At 37.1% G+C, this 22755-nt stretch overlaps 1 protein-coding gene across 5 annotated transcripts in view; it reads right to left on the minus strand.

The window, feature by feature from the left end:
- The window catches only part of LOC134539191 (MIT domain-containing protein 1-like), a 46613-nt gene that overhangs the window by 12647 nt on the left and 11211 nt on the right, over positions 1-22755 (minus strand). For 3 of the 5 annotated variants that reach the window (XM_063380962.1, XM_063380958.1, XM_063380959.1), the window contains exons 2-3: positions 1128-1277; positions 382-620 (exon numbers count right to left, since the gene is read on the minus strand). In XM_063380962.1, the coding sequence (XP_063237032.1) occupies positions 382-620; positions 1128-1263 (375 nt within the window). In that variant the 5' untranslated portion in view covers positions 1264-1277. Of the gene's footprint in view, positions 1-381; positions 621-1127; positions 1308-22755 lie in introns of all 5 variants that reach the window. The other 2 variants (XM_063380961.1, XM_063380960.1) reach the window with 1 other exon arrangement.

Here is a 22755-nt window from a genome sequence, read left to right on the forward strand (position 1 = left end):
TTTCTCCTGTGTCTTAGCTGTAAAAAAAATGTTGGCACGAATGAAAAACCTGTTTACAGAAATTTTCTTCTTACAGGATTTTACAGGATTTTTTATGGTCTAATACAGGATTTTATAACCATCTTGGTGGCATCCCTGAATTATATTAAGAAAGTGTAGGCACTAGAAGTTTACTTTTAGAATAAATTTGTATAACAATAATAAAAAGGTTTTGCTAAAAGGAAAGAGAGTTTTTTTTAAAAACAAATACAATTTAATACTGCACATATCTTTTGTCATTGATTCGACTTATGTGACAACATACATGTCACACAAACATCATGACTAGTGAGTTCTGATTATAATTGAAAGAAAAATCCTTTTCAAAACAAGCAGCCGCACCTGATGAAAGTTCCTTATGTAAGGATCCTCGACGTGTACTTGTGTGACGTGCTCGTCGAGAAACCTCCCGAAAACCTTCTGGTAATCGTGCCCTGTGGAGTCATTCTCGATGTTGATCTGCTCGTGGTACTTCCCACTTTCCTTCTCTTCCTCGACATGCGCCTTGAGCTTCTCGGCTCTGCTCATGTAGCCTTCGACTTTTGCGCGCAGGTACTTCTTCTTCTGCACGTCCGTGACACCTGCACAAAAACAAACACAAGTACTCGGGACGGTATTTGTGAAAATCGAGTTACGACTGGTTTTCAACCGCCATGGTGGATTTATTTATTTTTCCTGATTCCAGACTTTTATGAAGAAATACTTGGAAAATACGACTACAGAAGAAAAGTTGTGCACATTTCCTAGCTGTGGAAACACATGAAAGGAGCTCTAGTGAGTGACCATTACACTTTTAAGAACGCAATTTTAAATACAAATGTTTCTATTTATTTTTAAATATAAAATAGTTAATTAGTAGAATATATCTGGCAAAAAAATTAAACAACCAAAAAGTAATATGCATTGCTTTTTTAGAGAAACCTCTGTTGAGAAATTGCAATTAAACCAAAATAAAGATGTGAAGTTTTCCAATGAATTCTGTTAGCAATAGAATTGTAAGATTGTTCTACTCTCAGGACATTAAAAACAATCTGAAAACTCAACCAGAGGGCCCCTGATGGAGGGTGACTCTTCACTACTGTACGGACCTTTTATCATGTCCACAAGCAGCTGAAGGCCCTCCTGGTAGCATATCAGCGCCTCGGTGTAACGCCGTTTGTTGTCCAGCTCCACTCCTCTCTGCAGTATCAGGCTTGCCGCTGATTCCACACCGGGCTGGGACATTTTTAAGTTCCAGTCTGCAACAATTTCAGTCTCCAATCACGTCCCTGTAACAAGAGAATGGCCACAAGCTCCAACAAGAACTGAACTAACAAAATTCATGTCACAATATCCAGTTACACATACACGGTGTTTCAACGTTTGTGAGACTTTTGTTGGAGGGTGATGGACTGCAACGAGGCGAGCACAAGTCACCACACAATATACGCCCGGAACTCGACTGGTGAAGCGTTAGAGGGTGGTTTTTGTGTTGTTTTAAATTATGAGAAACAAGACAGACAATCGTATTGCTATTAGCACCACCAAAAATGACAGTACGAAGTTGATGGTGTTTGAGAGGAAAATGCTGTGAAGGATTTTTGGCCCTGCACGTGAAGTGAATGATTATAGATGCTGGAAAACTGAAGAGTTGAAAGCAAAATGTTTAAATGTGGCCGGACATGCAGCCTGAATGCCGGAACACCCACGAGTAAAAGCAGTCGTTATTGTATGACCAGACGTCACTCGTCCACTTGGTACAACAAGTAAACCGTGGTAAGATAGTGGCCCACGATAGAGCAGAATGGAGGCATGGTTCTTCAGGGGCCCGTCTAGTCAGGGCTGTGTTTGTGTTAGTGAGGTGGGATGATAAGTACGATGCTCGCTAATGTTTCTAGCGTGGTATCACCTCTAAACACAAGGGTGTGCATAGGGGAACAATTAAATTTGATCAGTAACCATAACATTATATAGTGGAGAAATAAAAGATGTAAGTAGGTGTAATGCAGGTTCTTGTTTGAGATTCTCTATTGAATGTTTCATGACTAAATGTGATTCTGCCTTTTAGCCATTTTCACTCTTCTAAACAAACGTGCATTAAAAAATTAAATACTATTCATCCGCCCTCAGCATATCCATAAATGTTTTTGTAAACATACCTCATTGGAATATCTCTAGAGGTGGTTTTTCTGGAAGTTCTGCTCACATGTGTGTGCCCAGGTGGGACCCTTAAGGTCTCTGATGGCCGGATAAGTAGGTCTACACCCAGAACATTTTCTTGACCCAGAAATTTGCCCACTGAGTCACAGATACCTTTAAACATGAGAACTGTTTAATGGCCCACCAGGCATGGTAAGGACTCAGCATCTACCCGACGGGAGATCGTAGCGAGCACACGCAGCACCCAGGACCACTGGTGAAGTCCGAGCTCATCTTCTGGTTGCATGCATACGGCAGGGCCACCAAGAAAGGAAAATAAAGAGCGGCAACTCAATGCTACAGCAAACGCTTTTATTTCCTTTGGAAATCTGAGAAATGTGCTGGATTTAGAGACAACCTGAAAGTTGTCAACTTTTTGAAAGTAAATGTTGGCAACCTTGATGTTTTGTTTGTGTTTGTTCTTTGCTGGAAATATTAACCCTATTATGTTTATGATTATTTATTTTTCAATACTGATCAACCAAAACAATAAATTCAAATCATTCATCCTTTGTTTCAAAAATTGAAAACTGCATGGTTGCAAAGGTTGAGTGCTGAATTCAATTACAATTGCAAAAAATACACAAGAGCATAATCAAAGCACACACAAGATGTTGATTTGCAGCCATACTTATTTCACTGCTACCAAAGTAATTTAACACTGGCAAAAATTATTCCAAAGTATAATATTTTGCCATTATAAACAGTACGCTACTCTGTTAATGCACCGTTTTAAATTCTGAATTAAGAATGTTCGTAAATATTCTTTTTTATTTATTTTATTATATTTAAGAAATTTCTATGTTGTCTTTATATTTAAAACTTAATTTCTGATGACTTTTCTCACCAGCACAGTTTTTTTAGTGGCTCTATTCCGCCTGTTCAATTGCGGTACCTTGGGCAGCGATCTTCAAATTTCAGGCGCTAGGTCGCCGCGACGCCTAACATTTCCTGCTGGCGACTAATTTCTGCCAAGATACCAAGATATAACCACACAGTGGTTTGAAAACATCAGCCCATTTTGTTGTTACAGAATATTTTTGTACAGAAATAATTTAGGTCCAAGAAATCGGGATGTTATTTGAATTGCAATAACACAACTCTAATTACTGATGTTTTTTTTATTGCTGGCTTCTAGATTTAGGCCTGGTTCCTAAACTTTCAGAGATTTTGTAGGGGCCTGGTGTAGAGCATCATGGAGCATTAAGAACCATAGAGGCCAAAGCTTCCAAACCTATAGTCACGTCCTGAGGCACACGTGGTTTTTGCAACTCCTGTCTGCAGTAGACGTAAATAGATACGGTGGCTACTAGGGGTCTGTGAGTACTTGAAAAGTATTCCATATTTGCGAATAACTCAATATTCATGAATAATTTGATATTTGATCTGACATTTCAAATTGAATATTTCTTTTTTTTAACTATTTGTTACCAATAGATAAGCTTCCACCATGATGGAAACATTTACAAAAAAAGTATTTAAAAAGGTAACATGTATGAGGTTAAGATGAAGTATTGAGAAATTGAGATTTGTAATGCAGAATTATTCACACATTTTTTTTATATTCAACAAATAATCAATGATTATGATTTAAAATCATTAATAATATTATTTTTATACATGTAAGCAGATCAAAAAAACAACTTTCAAAATCAAAATTTACTGGTTTAAGAAAATTCAATGTCAGTTTTTATGTTAATTTCCTTTATTTTACACCTCTTTGTAGGTTCCATGTATATTTACTCTCATTATTTTAATGTATTTTAGAACAATTTTTCATGAACTCCTGTGAAGTGTGAAAACAAATTTCACTGTACGTTAATATTCAACTAGAAAAATATTAGATATTCATGGAGGGGGGGGGGGGGGGGGAGAGGACAGCATTTGCAGAAGCCTAGTAGATATTCAATTTAATTCAAGAATAAGCTTGCAAATGGGCTTTCCACGAGCTATACGCCAGTCGGCCTGACATCTAATGTAGTAAAAGTGATGAAAGACTGATGGCCAGGCACATGGGGCATGGTAGAGTGCTGTTTTTTTTAAATTTTATTTTGATATGTTTAGCTCGCAATTGGGCTTTCACCCGGTGGCAAGGAGTCCTTCCATTTCACTCACCCCCCCTCTCCGCCCTTTTAGTTGTCTACTCATATCCCTTCCATCTCTCATCCATGGCATTCCTTCATCCACTCTCTCCCTGTCCTTCCAAGGAAAGCGTTCTCACCTCTCTCCGTTTGCCCCCATACCCTCTGGAACTTCCACCCGTGACCTCTCCGCCTTTTATACACACACCTGTGCGTAACCTAGTCCCCAGGCTGCCCTTTATCACCTTTATACAGTCTAGCTAACCTTTCCACCCTTCTCCTCCCTTGTAAGGCTTCCGACTCCAAATCATTAATCATCTCAGTGACTCTTGCCCTTCCCTCCTACTTCATATACCTCGCTGCTCCACGCTGCACCAGATCACGGCCGCACAATCCATTACTGGCCCGACCAATGCAGAGTATGCCTACTCCCTTACCCTTCTCCCTGCTCCCTTGGATGGAGAGGGGCAAAGTGGTTCTAGGAGGGGTTTCTCCCGAGAGAAGTAGCTTAGCTTCTGTGTTGTAGCAGTGTCCTTGGCCAATAATTCACCAACGTTTCGGTCGACATTGCAGTAGCCATCTTCAGGGAGCAGTAGGTAACTCAGTAGGTAACTCCTCCCTGATGGTGGCGACTGCAATGTCGACCGAAACGTTGGTGAATTATTGGCCAAGGACACGGCTACAACCTAGTAGCCAAGCTACTTCAGACAATGGCCGTGAAAGCCTGCGGACATTATTCTCCTGAGAGACACAGACGGCTGTGTCGCTGGAGGACCTGGTGGAGGTCAACAGGCGGACACCATCTTTAATGATTTTGAAAAAAATGTTTGAAGGGTACTGCACAGGAGAGCAGTGCTGCCCACTTTCAGGCAAACCCATCACATTTATCCAAACATCAAAATGCAATAAATTTCACAACAAACACTTAACTCTAGAAAATAATTAACACACGTATGCAGCAATGGGCTAATTACATATCGTAAATAGTTTAAAAATTAAAAAAGGTCTGAAACAATCCTATAAAAACTAAATAGGTATCACGATTAATATTCATGTTCAGTATTTATTATTAACATTTCATAGTGCAAGCATTGCACACTGGGATTCTTGAATCTCCTTGGTGATAAATTTATTTTCATAGGTAGCATTCATAATAAAATGAACTGAATTTTACCAAAATATATTACACAAAAATTATTGTGCCAGATGTTCAGTCGATAGCCAACTAAAAATATGTGCGAGATATCATACAAAATGCTAATAGACACACAATATTTCTGACGTGTCCTTAAATAGTGACACTACACCATTTTAAAAGGAATATTTGAATCTAAGCATGAGTACCTACTCTTGATGTATCACCCTTAAAACTAAAAGTACTTTCAAAGCGTTCCAAATTAGTGTATGGTAAAAGAAAGATAGCTGAAGTCAAAAGTAAAGTGAAATCAAAAATAACAGCACTTTTGAAGCTACCAGAAGATGAATCGCAGTCTGAAGGAAGAACTGATGAAGACTTACTTGAAGAGTCAGTTATTATGAGGAATACAAGGGACTCAGATGAAAGAAAAATTGAAATATGCAACATCCATAAGGGGCCTCCCTAGTAGCTTCAGAAGTTAGCGGAACACTATGTTTTTTAAATAATGATGGGACTTTATTGATCAACACTACGAATCTGAAAATTTTTCACCCACGAGAAGATACTACACGAATTGTCTGTATATGTTTACATTTTTGTTTTTTTCTATCAGAATATGAAATAAAAAATCACCAACTTGTCCAACTTTGGGGCCATTTTATACTGCTTAGGATAATGACAGAAAAAAAGTACAAGTTTAGCCAAAAAGATAATTTTTTTCTGAAGAAATTCATGTATTTAAAACATATAGTTATCACTTTAAATTCTGAGATTTCTTTTCCGCAATTTCTGCAAATCCTGAAAGTTTTCCACCGTCTCGTGCTGCCGCTCGGCGAAGCCAGCTCGCAGTCCACAGCTCAGGTAGCGGGATGAGGGAACCAGTGCCCGGAGGGGAGGCAGGCTACCTGTGTGTGCGTGCGTGAGAGGGAGACAACCCACAACCGCAACGGTAAGATCATCCCGTGACAGAAAGAAATTCTCAGAATTGCTTTTAGTGTGCCTCGCCACAGTACCATGTGCTCGACTTACTCTGTGTGTATATTATTGTATCTCTAAAACATCGCTTTTTTTAAAACTACTAATATCCTAAAGCTTACAATACTAGATCATGTATTACGAAATAAAGTATTGAAACTGATCAATCAACACATTGAAAGTTGTCGTACAAACTATTTATTGGTGACTTTACAGTCTCGCTAGCTAATTCGACAAAATTTATATTTAACTTTTAACATGAAAATACACTTCAGTATTTTCCTTCTATTTTTAATAAATATTCAAAAAAAAATTATTATACTACCCAATATTTTTTTAAATCTTTTTAGTTTTCCAAAATGATTTTACACATCTTACAACGCTGAAGAAAAATTTATACTGGTTTTAACCAAATGGTTAACAATTTACAAAAGTTTTCATACTTAAAAATGTAGGTTTATATTGTCGCGGGTTGAAATTTTGCAGGGTTGTTGAAATCAAATTTAGGGACTTTACTGACGGGACTCTGGGCTGGCTGCTCTGTTCACTCGTCAGCGCAAGTGGCGTGACCATGTAATTGGGGCACGGGGCCGGCGCGGCGCGCTGCGGGCTTGCAGAATTTTGTTTGTTTGTTTGGCCGCGCGCTGGCGCAGCCACGGGCCGCAGTTACTGGGGCGCGCTGTCGTAACAAGCCGCGCGGTGTGGCCTGCACATTGGGGTAGAGGGGGGGTAGTCTTCCCAGATGTTCTAGTTAGTTGTTTAGTAAATTTGACTTCAATAACGAGCTTTTGTTATGGTAGGCGCGGCAGGGCGCGCGAATTTAAGCGCAAGTGATTGGTGACTCGGGGCTCACTCAGGCGGAGGCTATGCGTCTCACCTGTGGTCACGAGTTGTTAGTTCGTTCGTGATGTAGGAATTCAAGCTTTCGGGCGGAAGCTATGGCCGACGCCAGAGGCCACGAGTCGTTTAATTTAAGTTAGGTCATAATGTAGTCGTCAAGCTTTCGGGCGGAGGCTATGGCCCTCGTCAGGGGTCACGCGTCATAGTTTTTAAAATGTAATGTTCGTTCGGGATTTCAAGGGCAGGAGAGGCCCCTACGTTATTTTTTTAAAGTAATCGATCAAGAAAGGCTTTTCGGAAAATGTGAGTATGGACTTATCTTTGTTTTAATTTTAAGTATTAATTATGATTTGAGGTATTCGGAAGGACTAGGGAAGTGTTTAGTGAAGTTCTCTCATTCTCTCTCTTGTAAGGTCGTTCAATCGTTAAGGAAGTAAAGAGATTATTGTTTTAAATTGTAATCCCGCTATTAAAATGTTCGTCAAGAATGATGTTGATTATTTGACTTTAAGAATAAAATAATTTTAATTTAGTATTATGTTATTTTGCAAAATCTCCTTAGTTCAGCTCTCACCAGACATCCTGTACGGGATGACGAACCTATGATCCTAGGTACAGTAAAGTATTTTATGAAGTTAAGACTAGTTGATGCCAAGCGAGTTGTTTCTATGTAAAGAGCTACGATTCTCGCCCCCCCCTCTGAAAGTGGATCGTGACAGAAATGGCGGTGGCACCGGCTAGGTGCACGTGACAGAAATGGTGGAGGCGCCGGGTAGGTTCTATTTCTGGAGAGAGAGAGAGGTAGATTTTTATGTTTATTATTAAGTTAGTTTCAGCTTCTGATAGCAGGTTATTAAGAGTTTACTTGAGGAGAGGATTACGGAATTTAATCTAAGAGGAGGAAGTCTTTGAGATTTTTTTTTTTTGACGTAACAGATGTTTATTTGAGGATACTTGTAAGGATAAAGTTTATAGTGATAAGTTGTTTTAAGTCGTTGAATTTATTGTAGATTTATATCGGGGATTATTACGTGAGGAGAATACGTTATAAGTTAAATGCTTATTAGAGATAATGCAAGTGGTTTAATTTAATTGAAGTTCATTTTAAGATTGTAGGTTAAGAGAATTATAATTTAAAATAAAGTTTTTTGTCGTAAATAGGAATTATTTTCAAGAGAAGTTTGTTTTGTTTTCGTGCGCGTAGGAGACGAGACGTACGAATTAAATCAGTCGAGGGAAGGATAAACGTTAGAAAGGAATTAAAGAGAAAACGAGAGTTTATGTAAAAGAGAGTTATAGAATTTATAGTGATGTTTTGTTTTAATTAGAAAAATGTTGAGAGTTGTTTCAGAACGACACGTCAGTGGACGTGGCAGAGTGAACACGTGACGGGGAGGTGCTGAGACCTAGCGGAGAACGGAGGAACCGCAAGCGAGGGTTGGCGCACCTGATGGAATTCGGTGACGTCACGGGCTCATACGGAGACGTGGACGGCCGTGACCTTGTTTTGATCAGCTGTACGGTAACTTAGCGATAAGAAAATAGACTATTGGTTAAATAAATTTAAATTTAAGTGTGTTTTAGAAGAAGAGGAACTTTCAGTATGTAAGTAATTTATTTTAAGAAGTGTATGATGTATAGGCTAGAAATGTTTCGTTGTAAGTTGTTTATGTTTTTGTTAGTTAAATTCTACCTCGGTTTTAAAAATATTTTTTTGGGATTTGTAAACATTATTAAGGAGGTACACTATAAAATCGATAAGCATTGAGAAAACTGGGAAGGCTAGATTTTGTGTGTAGAGGGAATTTACTCCAAAAGAACAGAGAGACAAAATTAATGTTTTCTTTAAGGCGAGGGACCCTAAGGTGAGGTGTTGTGTCCCTGGGAAGAAAGGGAATTGTAGCGCAGACCATAGGAGATGGGCTGACTACGGAATTAAGGGTCAGGAGAATCCTGAGAGTTGTGAGTAGTTTGGGGCAGGAGTTCCCCATGGTAGTACCGAAGTGGCTATCCTGTATGGGATAGGGTACCATTTCAATGAAGTTTGTTGGTGGGGTTAGAGCCCCCTGTGTAGTGGGCCTATAGCAGATAGGCACTACAGTGAAATTTTTGGTTATTTTGTGAGGTAAATTCCCTGGAGGTTAAGTAAGATTGGATTCAGTTAGGAAGGAGGGAAATGAGAAACATTGCTGTAGAGAGTTAGTGTACTTGCCTAATGTGAAATTGAATTTTACTAAATTAATTTAGGAGAAAGTTTTGTTCGGTAAATAAATAATAATGGAAGATAGCTAGATAATTAATTAATTTTTTTTGAGTAAGGTGTTTTAAGTAATGAAATAAAATAATGTGAAGAAGTTTGAATAATTGGGGAGGAATTTCTTTAAGAGTTTAGATAATTGTTTTTGAATTTATTGAGATATTCAGCCAGTGGAGTTTGAGTGTGAGAGATACAGTGAGATTTTAAGGAAATCGGTTGTTTATTAATTAGGACAAATGAGATTTTATGATTTAGAGTCAGTAAGCATAGTTAAATTTACGACATAATATTTGTTGACAGTTTACAGTTATTAAGGAGAAAACAGAGTAATCTATTTATTTTTATTTTAATGGTTTGAAGATAAGATTATGAATTTTTTTTGGAAGTTTCTTTGGCATGTTGGAATAATTTTTTTTGATTTTTAGAATTTACAGAGAAAATTTAATTGATTTACATTAGTTTGGAAGTATGGAGGTTTAGTGTTCGATTAGCCCTAACTTGATGGTCGGATCCCAAAAGAATGCCGTAAAACCGATAGCCAATTGAGAGGAATGCGGTAGGCACTTGTGTAGAGAGGGGTTGTGGGAAAACTCCTTGGGACTGATGGCAGATCAGGGGCCCTAAATAGTGTGTGATGCTGTAAAACCAGTGCAGGGAAAGCCTGGTATGCTTAAATTTTTGGGCACAGGTTAGGTAAACCTGGGGTTCCATGGGATTTAGTCATGTTAGCTGCTGTGAGACATTAAGATTTCCAGGCTCCATAGTAAATTCAATGTAAATTTTTGTTTTCTTAAAATAATAAATTTGTTTTTAATTTTTTTGAGATATTTGATTTGGAACAGTGAATACAGACCCCGAGGAATAAGAGTTGTCATGCTGTGAGAGGAGAAGGTGGTAGGCCTAAAAGGGTACAGGCACCACAGAGGTTATGTGCATTGCATAATTTAAATATAAGGAAACTTGAGAATTTGAAATTTTGTTGTTGGTTTGTACACCCATAAGAAGAGTATAGGCAGAATTTTTATTGTTATGAGATGTCTAATTTAATTGAAAAGAAGAAAGTTTAAAGATGCAAGGTAACATTATTATTGTAATAATTGAAAGAGATTAAGAGGTAGAGAGAAATAGGCAGTTTTTGTTTGTAAGTACTAAAGTTTACATATAGAAATTTAGTAACTAAGAATGAATAATAAGTTAAGTCTAGTGTAAAAGTTTTTTTTAAGTTTGTTAAGTTAAGAGTCACAAGTAAATTTTTTTTTAGAGAGAATGTCTTTGATAGGAAGTATTAGAAACTTATGGGAATTTTAGGGTAACATAAATAATGTAGGTAATGAATAATAAATAGATGGTAGGTCTTAAGTTAGGATTAACATTTGAAGCAGAATTTAATTAAGAAGAAGGAAAATAAATAGGCCTAATGAAAAGAACAAAAAAGGATTTTATGGTAAAGCATTTTTTTTAAGTAATAAACAATGAATAATAATGTTGTTTCAGGGTAATGTGTACTAATAATACAATTTTTTTTTTAGGACCAAAGAACAGGAATTATGTAATTTAAATTAACATGTATTTTTGAAACTGTTACAGATTCCTTAAGATGAGCTGAGCAGCAGTCCAGTTTACAAGATGACAAGAGTTCGAGAGACAAGATACAAGATCACTGAAACAAGAGCCAAGACTGAAGATTCAAGAGAAGAGAAAGCTGGCAGCCATGGACTTACAAGTGGAGATTAATAAGGTCATGTAAAGTTTTATTTTTTTTTATGGAAGACAGTAACTGGAGTTTTTTTTGTTATAAACATTATTTACAGAACTTTTTAGGTTATAGTAATGTAATGGAACTAGTGAGTTGTGGTAGCTGTCAAAAAGAACTAATACCTTAAGTTTAATTTTTAAAGTTAATTTTCTTAATTTACAGAGGGATTAGTAGTTTTTTTTAAACCTTATTTAGGTTGGAATTTAAATACAATAGCTTATTATAAATGTGTACGAACAGTTCAAGTTCACAGTACTGATAGGTAGGTCAGATGATCTTATTGATTTTGATGATTTGTTGTTTTGAGTTGATTTTTAAGTGTTGTGAATTAGACAATGAAATAGTTCTGAAAACTTAAATTATTTCAAGCTAAGAAATAGTAAAGTTAATTGTAACTCAAAGGACACCAGAATTTAATTTTTTTTTGAATTAGTAATGTTTGAAAATTTTATACTTTACAAGAAAGGTTATAAACAAACAGATCGGATGGAACAAGAATGCAGTAAATCACAATTTCATTTAGAATTATTGATTTGCTTTTGAGGTTATGAAGGAAAAGTAGCTATAATTTAAAAATTTGAATAAAAATGGTTTTTTTTTAATTTGTTTGAAATAGAAAATTTAAAAGTTAATTAGTCATGATCTAGGTGGGTGATGGGGTGGGAATTGGCCACTCTTTTTCCCTATAACCTCCCTAACATGGCCTTCTATTACATCTAACAGAAAAAAAAAAAAGAAGAAAAAGAAGACTTATTATTAGTTAGAATGTTTTTTTATGAAGATACCTGATGAACTTTTTTTTATTGTTGGGAAGAATAGTAGCAAGATTAATCAGATGTTTTACTCAGAAGAAGAAGAAGAAGAAGATAAAGCAGTTTTATGACTCGACAAGCCAGAGATTGGTGTTTCCCCTCTGCGCTTCTATTGACTACGTTGTTTACTCTCATGGGATAGCTGGTTCGGCACCATGGAGAGAGATTGGTGGGCATTGTGGTTGCCCCCAGAAGAAAAGAAGAGTAGAAGAGGTTATGGGTGGGTCATGTGAACTGACCTTCAACCCAGTTACTTCGTGGGGACTATTTGCTGTATAGAGAAGATCAAGACTCAAGAGTTAGGGAAAATCATTGGAGGTCATGTTTCCCTTCCTTAAGTTTTTCCTATCAAATTATTTGCCTGATTAGATTATGCTAAGGGTGGGATACTTTATGTTAGCAGTTGAATTAATTAATTTTATTTTTTTGTGTGTTTGCATCCTTGCCCATCGATTGCAGTTTAGTAGTTAGTTTTGTATTTGTCAGGCGTGATGGTAATGCCTGTTGATGATGTTTCAGAATTGTAATCTGTTCGTGATGAGGATGGCACAACTCCGAAGCAGATGTGGGGAGAAGTTGTGAGCTGCCCTGGAAGCCAGTCCAGTAGCTGTTGGAGTTGAGTGGTGTTTGCTGATGGCCAGCCCAGGGAGCTACTCTTCTCGACAACACTGACTTCGAGGAGTTGCACCAACCTTCACGAGATAAGAGTTTAATTAATTGAAACACTGTAAGGACACTTAATTTTTTTTGAAGAACGAAAGAAGTATGGTAATAAACGGAAACCGAAAAAAAAATAATAATAATAATTATCAAGAATTTGCACATTGTTTAACGAATACTGAGAAACTAAGAACAGTAATTTAATTTGTAAAGAGAGCTTCACTAACAGAACAATTTTTTTAGAATTGAGAACTCGAGCCTCTGAAGGTTCCTGTGAGAACAAACCAGATAAAAGTTTTACATTTAATTTTATGAATACTTGTTGTTTTAAAATAAATCTTATGCAGAATCTAGATGTATGTTCAGACAGCAAGGAACTAAGAAAATTATTATTTTTGTGAAATGAGGAATTTATAGTTATGGTTTAATGGAAAAAGACAATTTGTAATTTTGAGGTAGCTCGATGGGGCTCGAGCTCTGTGAGGGGAGGGTTATGTCGCGGGTTGAAATTTTGCAGGGTTGTTGAAATCAAATTTAGGGACTTTACTGACGGGACTCTGGGCTGGCTGCTCTGTTCACTCGTCAGCGCAAGTGGCGTGACCATGTAATTGGGGCACGGGGCCGGCGCGGCGCGCTGCGGGCTTGCAGAATTTTGTTTGTTTGTTTGGCCGCGCGCTGGCGCAGCCACGGGCCGCAGTTACTGGGGCGCGCTGTCGTAACAAGCCGCGCGGTGTGGCCTGCACATTGGGGTAGAGGGGGGGTAGTCTTCCCAGATGTTCTAGTTAGTTGTTTAGTGAATTTGACTTCAATAACGAGCTTTTGTTATGGTAGGCGCGGCAGGGCGCGCGAATTTAAGCGCAAGTGATTGGTGACTCGGGGCTCACTCAGGCGGAGGCTATGCGTCTCACCTGTGGTCACTAGTTGTTAGTTCGTTCGTGATGTAGGAATTCAAGCTTTCGGGCGGAAGCTATGGCCGACGCCAGAGGCCACGAGTCGTTTAATTTAAGTTAGGTCATAATGTAGTCGTCAAGCTTTCGGGCGGAGGCTATGGCCCTCGTCAGGGGTCACGCGTCATAGTTTTTAAAATGTAATGTTCGTTCGGGATTTCAAGGGCAGGAGAGGCCCCTACGTTATTTTTTTAAAGTAATCGATCAAGAAAGGCTTTTCGGAAAATGTGAGTATGGACTTATCTTTGTTTTAATTTTAAGTATTAATTATGATTTGAGGTATTCGGAAGGACTAGGGAAGTGTTTAGTGAAGTTCTCTCATTCTCTCTCTTGTAAGGTCGTTCAATCGTTAAGGAAGTAAAGAGATTATTGTTTTAAATTGTAATCCCGCTATTAAAATGTTCGTCAAGAATGATGTTGATTATTTGACTTTAAGAATAAAATAATTTTAATTTAGTATTATGTTATTTTGCAAAATCTCCTTAGTTCAGCTCTCACCAGACATCCTGTACGGGATGACGAACCTATGATCCTAGGTACAGTAAAGTATTTTATGAAGTTAAGACTAGTTGATGCCAAGCGAGTTGTTTCTATGTAAAGAGCTACGATTCTCGCCCCCCCCTCTGAAAGTGGATCGTGACAGAAATGGCGGTGGCACCGGCTAGGTGCACGTGACAATATAAAATGTATCTTAAACTAAAAGAACAATCATATTTTGAAAACTAAATGTCATTTTTATATGCTTTTTGGTTAGATAGATATCTGATGGTCTTCTCTGTTTTAAAAATGTTCATGGAATGATAAATAAAAAATAAAAACTAGGGAAGATCTATATTAAATAAGCTAGTCAAAAGTATATATATGTTCCTCCTGGCGCAGGAGTCACGAGGAGTATTGAAGATGGGGTCAGTGACCGATCGCTCACATATGTAATTATGGATGGTACGTTATTTATTACAAAATTCAAAAACTATTTTGAAGTTAAAAAGTATAAATAGTGGCAATGTTTAATGAAGATTACGTAAATTTTCAGATAAACTTAATTCTACAGCTCGATTAATTAATAAGGGCAGGAAATAAATTTTTGACAGTAATTATACAAAATTATTAAAATTTTACTAACCACAATTAATTTATCCAAAAACCAAAATTAAGTAAATATTGCCCATACATTACAACATCCACGAAAGAACCTTGCAAATTATTTTTGTAAGATGCATTATTTTGCATTCAAGTTCTTTTTGTTTAATACTTCACCTACTTATAATTATTACATATTTGGCACATGGTCCGTCACGCCCAATTAAAGGGCCTGAATAAGTAGAACGAGATTCTGATCAAATTGCACGCCTGTTACTTTACCTGCAACCCGGAGCGGTGTGAAATAAATTTTTGTACATTCGTGACGTTGGCAATCAACTTAAATATTTATGAGTTAAAACAAAACATAACTATATGTAACGGATAATCAAAGAAATTGTGAAATTTTGAAAGCTTGTTTGGTTTTTATATAGTACATAAAACAGTTAAACCATAAATTATTTGTTGTTGAAAAAAAATCCTTAATCTTTCATGCTTTTTTCATTTATTTTTATTACCAGATATTTTCGTTGTAGTAATACTTTATATATATATATATATATATATATATATATATATATATATATATATCAATCTAGAAAAAAAATTAAGGTAGCCTTATTCCAAATTTCTTATGATAGACGTTAGTTAACTAAGAATATAAATTCGCTTTACAACCACAGCTTGTACACAAGTCGTAAAACAACATGGGTTCTACTTACAGGCCGTATTGAACTTAGTAGGTTTATGACAAATACAACAGCAATAAACATATGGCTGAGTCTGCTTCCATGTACACTTTTTTTTAAGTTATCACTTTTAAAGCGGGTAAAGTGTACCTATCAAGTAGCTTAGCATTACCCAAAGTGAATGTCGTGCTCCAGAAAATGTTCGAACTATGTAATATTTGTATCACTGTTGCGTTACAGACCTGCAACTTTTTTCAGTGCGCGATGTCACTCTTATGTAAAAATATGTCTTGTTTAGCGCAAACGTGTTCGAATGAATCCACATCGAGCTGCCAAAGAATACCTATCGATGTCGGCAACATACATAAGAATACAAACCATCGTTTATAAGTGTATTCATACGTAAGTATATATCTGGCGGCGGGCCATGATGCAGTTGGTTCTTCGCGTACAGTCCACTGACGAGATAAGAAGCGTCAAAGATCTTATATGGCTATTCTGTAAACTTGTATGTCATTTCACTGCCTGCTTTAGACAAACAACATCCATTACTTTCAGCTTTGGCTTGAAAAGAATTACTCCGGCCGGCTTTCTTATAAGACTTATTTCAGCTCCTCGTGCGACCAGTGTGTATAATTTGTCCGCTGCCTTATCTTTGGGTGAAAGTTATTTGGAAGGGAAGTTGTGTTGGTAATGTTATTGTTCATCATGTATTACATAACAATTCGACTTAGATACGCACATGAGTTTTTAAAATATAGGTATGTTTAATAACTTGCAATACAAAGTACCTATGTGTTGAATTTCATGTATTGAATTTTTTATTACATTATGTACGAACATAATAATCACAATATTTCATGAGAAATTTTTAACTCTTTTTACAAAGCAATCTCTAATTTCTTCCACACCTCATGGTTAAACTTACTATTTTATTTCATGTTTCAGTTGATTTAAACTGTTTGGAATCATAATATGACGAACAATGAAGAATATTAGTTTCAGTACATTTTATGAGAGGATTTGCTTATTACATTAAATATACCACAATTCTTACCTCAAAGGAAAAAGTTGCATATCATTAAATGATAAGTATTTGTTTCCCTTTAATATAGTTTATGAACATAACTTATTGTGATAATACCTATTAGTTAAATTGTGTTTTTGCAATGCTCTCCTATTGCAGTAAAATTCTTGGGCAAATTGAATAGCATATAGTCGATCTTTAACATAATCTTTTAGAATACATAAACGTAATAAACTATGTTCTCGTGATTTTAACAATTAAATATTTCTTCGCATGAAAAAATTAATTAACTAAAAAAATATTTCAGTAAATTTATACTCAAGGACTAAAAATGTTTATTTTAGTTTTAAAAAATATTGTATGTATGTATACTTTTCTGAAAAAAGTAGATTCAAGAAAACGATTTTTTATTTTTTTTAAATTTTGATCTTGAACTTACTTGACAAGCAATATTGAACTTCAACTTTATACTTTCGGTATAGCACTTTTCGATTAATTCTTCTTCAAACGGGAATTAAAAGTAATGAATAAATAGCATTTTCCTCTATAATTATTGCAGCCGTATACTGAAAAGTTTAACTTTCCTTTATTTGCATGACGCGGAACTCCTAACTAGACAAAACGTTTGTTATTTATTTTGAACGTTATATTTATGTTTCCTTTCGATCTTAAATGAAACTCTTAACATTTAATTTCATCAAAAGTTATACAATATAAGTATCAAGTTAAAATATTTTTAAGTGAAGTTGTGGCTATTTTGTTGTTGAAAATGACACTCTGAAGTTTGAATGAAAGTGAGATATGATAAAATTATATTTGTAGTTAAAAACAGATAATTCATTTCAAATTCAATCTTTTGTACATGCATATTGCCAAATAAATTCGACAATATATTAAATTCTATGCATTTGAATCTATTCGTATATTCTGCAGCATTAATTCCTATAAGCAAATACTTATTACGTACAATGTACTTTTAGTCCTGTCGTATAGTTATACAAAATTTGCGGTTATGGTTGAAAAAGAAAAAAAAAGTAATTTATATTATTTTTAAATTCGGTTGTTAGTAAGAACACGTATTTAGTGTAATATGACATACATTATTCTGTTTATTAAAACATTACTATCGATAACTCTATTTTAGATTTATCTGTCTATGTTATAGGTATTTCAACTTGATTATTTTTCTTCGGCTTATGACAGCAGCAAATTTTGTTTTATCGCATATGTAATGTTTTTATGTTTTGCATATTATAATTAATGAGTTAGTATTTGTTAGCGGGTGAGGCTTTTTCACAAATGGACGCGTTCTTGGCGGCTAGCAGGTAGGACGCGTGTATTACGCAGGCTGGATAGGGAAGTACGACTGCGGACGAGCTCCATGATAGAAGCAACGGGAGTAGTAGCACTCGGCTATTTGTATAGGTTGGGATAGCTGTGCGAATGGTAGAACAGACCACGGGTCTATGGTGAGGAAAAAGGTCCCAAGCTCGACATCCCGACGATGAGACCGTTTACGAACTGTCGATGGATCATCAGGAAAGTCAACAACTTGTTCAGAGAGTCCCTCTTTCAAAATTCAGTTTAATACCTGGAGATGACTATATTCGATGTTCTACCAAGCGAAGCAAACTCTTAATTCATTACTAGTTGATGTTTAATATTGTGACGCAAAACAAAATTGTGAATTAGCTTACTTAACAGTGGCAAACTATGAATTATTGTTCAATAAAACGAAATATTAAAACAAACAATAACATTACGTTCAGACAATTCGTTACGTGAAGTGAATGTAAATTTGATGAAATTATGCACAGATATTACCGCCATACAGACTAACAAATATATAAAATTTTAGAATGATATATCCATCCGTTTGGAAAAATTTGCTTTGTAAATTTTCGAAAAAACACTCAAAATCGCACGACAGGCATATTTTAAAAATACCATAATTCTTCTCCAAATTTAGTTAGAAAGGTGAGACAGGTGTCATTTTGCAGCATTTGGTATGGCCTTTCATGTGATATGTAACACAATAATGTTTAGAAAAAAAATTAATTTTCAAAATAATTTTTAATATTTAAATTTAAAATTTTTGAAAAAGTTCATTTTTAATTTTTTTTTCAAAAAATTCTATAAAATTTTTCGTGCAAATATTTTTAATTGTCTTCAAAGTTTCAAAGTGGAGAGTTAATGGGTTCATAGTAAAATTAATTGAAAACAAAGGACCTTTTTGTCAAACCTCAGGTTATATGTTGCCAGCAAAGGAAAACATAACAGAATACAGTAAAATTTTGTTGTAAAATACACAAAAAAAATCAGATGATTATATTCTGTACACTGAAAGTATTGTTGCAATTTACCGCGGGTTCGTAAAGGATAGCCCAATTAAAGATTTTTATCACACACACACAGTTTTATTTATTGCCACTACTTACGTCACTTACAAATAATCTAAAATGGCAAATAATCAATTGCACTTAAAAATGTTGCTTCCCCAGTCACTCGTTTTCACACACACCACACCTCGCTGGGCCGCACCTCGGGTGCAACTCTCGCCGCATCACCCCTCGTGGATCTCCGCCGCGGGACTCTGTCACCGCACTCCGCCGCCGCCAACACTTGCCTTCGCCGAGGATCCGCTCGAAGCCTCGCTCGGAACTTCGCTCGGGACTCCGCCGCGCCCGCGACTCTATCGCCCGGAAACTTCGCCGCGGGAGAACTCCCGACTGAACACTCCGAACTGACTCTCCGCCCTGACGTCCTCGGGCATATATATATAGGCCCCGGCACAATTCCAGAACTCACAAGAGCGGCCGGGGCCAGTCGCGTCATCTCGAGCCGTCCCGACGGCAGAAATCTCTCGAAAACACGTGTCGGCAGCTCGCTCAACTCCCAGCTGTCCGGTGTCAGTTACATGTCAAAGGCAGCGTGCCGCGCGGGGAGTGGTGGGAAGTAGGGGGAAAGCGACAATCCTTGTTATCTTCATATTGCGGCAGTCGCCAACCAGCTCTGCACCTGCACGTGTCCCGGCCTTGCTCTAGTTCGTAACATTGCCCCCTCCTTAAACCTGTTCGTCCCGAACAGGTAACTCTGCGCTGTTGTGAGCCATGCTGCGAAGCCATCCTACGCAGCGGGCAGGTGTACTGAATATGGCCCAATTCCTGACAGATGTAACATTGCGGCCATCCTCCGACTTTTCGGGTCCGTATGCCAGCTTTGCAGTGACTATGGGTCTCGCTCTTCCGCAACTGCTGCTGTGGTGCTTCCCTTTCTACCAGGCAACCCCACTGAACACGTTCCCATTCCGGGCACCTCCCTTGAGAATAACCTTGTCGGCACGCAGAAGCAGAACACCGTAGGTGACTTCCCGTTCCTTTAACCAGTGAGTTAGCACCCTCCTCCTTAATCCTGCTATCACATCCTTCGGTTTCTTCACACGATTCGGGCAGTCATGAAATACATGCCCTCTTTCTCGACACGCGTAACATCGTGGGCGACCTTTTCTTCGCACCTGTGTTTCCGTACCATGTGCGTCTCTGCCTGAGGACGGGAGCAGATAGCAGTTCCCGAAACGTCGCTTGTTTCTGTTTTGGTAAAACTATTGTATTTGTTTGTCTTTTCGTTTTGTCGTGTTTTTGTCTCGTTTCAGCTGTTGTGCTGAATTATTTTTGGTTCAATATTATTGTGTTGTCATCATTTGTGGGTTTTTTTTCGTTCTCTTAGTACATTTTCTTTGTTTTTATTTTTTTTTGTTGACCATATTCCTGTTTCAGAATATTTTGTGGTGTTCATATCTTTGTTGACAACAGCAATTGTTTGCTTAATTTTGTGTGTTTTTTGTCTTTTTTGGGTATTTTTATTTATTTATTTTATTTATTAGTTTTCTTCAACAGAAAAAGATCTTACAGGGTGTCTACCAGATCTAGTAAATGAAATTCCCTGATTTTTCCAGGTTTTCCAGGTCTAAAACTTAAATTTTCCAGGTTTTCTTTAACACAATTACGACATTCCACAACACTGAAAAAACTGCATAACAGTACATTGACGGGTTTCAAAGTAAGTATTTCAACTCACTTAAATTAGTAAAAAAATTACCTTCTTCCAGACGTGGTCAAAGTGTCTCAATTGATGGCAAATAAAACATGCTGCTACAAATATTTCACACACTTACTTTTGCAAAAACATTAGTAAAAGGAAGCTCCCATCAATTTCGCAGTGACTCAACTTTTGCGTCTATTGCACTTGCTTCAGAATGAGCCAAATCCAACACTCGAGCCTTCTTTAACTGCAATGCCTTGATCTCTTCTTCAACTATTCTTTTTTCTGCCTTCTTCTTGTCTGTAACTTCCATTTTGTTTTGTTTGCAGGGCTTCCTTATGCCTACAACTAGTATTTCTTACATACTGTAACATGAACTTGGTGATATCAACATGCTCAACAAAGTCGTACACTTGTATTTCTGCAATCAGTGTTTCTTCCTGCAAGTTTTCAGTCAGCAGATTAGAATTCACTGAAAATCCTCTTTCCAATTATGCATTTCCATGAGAAAGTACCAACATCAGCCTCACAAACTTTAGAAGGCCTGTTTTGGCAGCTACTGTAAGTGCCTTACGAATGAGCATCCACAAGTGATCAAGGTGCCTGTCTTCTCGAGAAAAAGACGAGAACAGTGCTTCAGAATCTTGCGAGGAACATACCAACTCATATGATCGCTCAATGTTATCAGCTTCTTGTCCTGATAGCCACCTGTTTTGAAGACAACATTCTAAACTGTACTTCACACGCTGTTTCCTCACACCCGAATTTAAAGCCACAGATGGACAAAAGCAGGAAATTCCCATGGTAAGTTTGTACTTCAGGGGACTTTTGTCTCGAAGTTTTTTTTACCATAACCTTTAGACAAGTCCTAACATCATTTTTCAGTTACAGGACAGACTTTTCTGGTACTTTCTCTTTCTTGATGGCATGGCGTACTGCATAACCCAACTTGATATTGTTAGCAGTCAATAGACTTTCCTGGTTATCTACATCCAATCGAGATACATTGTGTTTCTACCTAAAGCTCTTCAGTACCTCTGGTTTCACAAACTTTCCTGCCAAAGCTAATAAACTGTCTACCAGTGAATCATAGAGAAAAGGTGCCATGGGTGCTTCACTTTGGAACATTGTAAGAAACAATTCCAGCTCTGATGCCAAACAGTGGAATAATGTCAATTTTACTTCTAGAAGATTATCTTCAAGAGCACTTTTCACTACATCGAAAGAGACAGATAAAATAGAAACTTCACAAATAAATTTCTTTAGATGGGGTAACGTTTTCATGGCATGCTCAGCAACTGCAGTATTTTCTAACCATCTGATTACACAAAATTTCTTGGGAAAAAGCTCTGATCCAGTTATTATAATGTAATCTGCCCTCCTTGTAGGTACATGCTTAAACAAATAGTAACTGTGCCTCTAAAAACTAACAACGTCCCATTGTGTAGCAGAAAATCCAGTTTTGAAAGCACCATGGAACGTATGAAGCTCACAGCTACCAATTTCTAGCAATGATGGTGAATCTTCACGAAAAGTGTCTGTGATATGTATTTTCAAAGCTAAAAAAAATGCCCAGTTTACGTTGGGGCCATCCATAGATACCTGCAGAATAGTTCGAATGTCAACAGAGGAGAGAGCTCCCAAAAATGCTTGCAGTAAACACTGAGATGTGGTATGCCCCAAGAACATTGATGTTAAGTAAGCTGAAACAACTTGGTCAAAGCGCGGGAAGCACATGCCGCAGCACGTCACGTCAGCACGATAACAAACCAGCTTGAACCAGTTTGTATCACGTTATTTGATGCCACTTCCGAATCCAATGGTAAATAAAAGAAAATGGACGTGGGAACTGTTCGTTATTTGCCATTCAAAAATAAAAATGGGAGGGGATATACACTTGATGCTACGTCAATGCAAAATGATCATTAAACAAAAAACATATTGCCAACTACAACCTACCAAACAAAAATTCCATGATTTTTAAAAAAATCCCTGATTTTTCCCTGATTACAATATTCCCTGATTTTTCCAGGTTTTCCAGGTTTTCCAGGGTCAGTAGACACCCTGTTCTTAGCAATGGCGTATGTCCAAAAACTTACATCAAGTCATGCACTCCCATTGCACAAATCTTTTAAAGATAAGACCTCTTCTTCGTCGGACCGGTAGACTCTTCTCCTGTTCGATTGTTGTCTCACAGCGATGTACTTCTCCCTTGGGCTTCCTACCACAATTCGG

This window comes from Bacillus rossius, chromosome 15, assembly GCF_032445375.1.
Source record: "Bacillus rossius redtenbacheri isolate Brsri chromosome 15, Brsri_v3, whole genome shotgun sequence".
NCBI lineage: Eukaryota > Metazoa > Arthropoda > Insecta > Phasmatodea > Bacillidae > Bacillus > Bacillus rossius.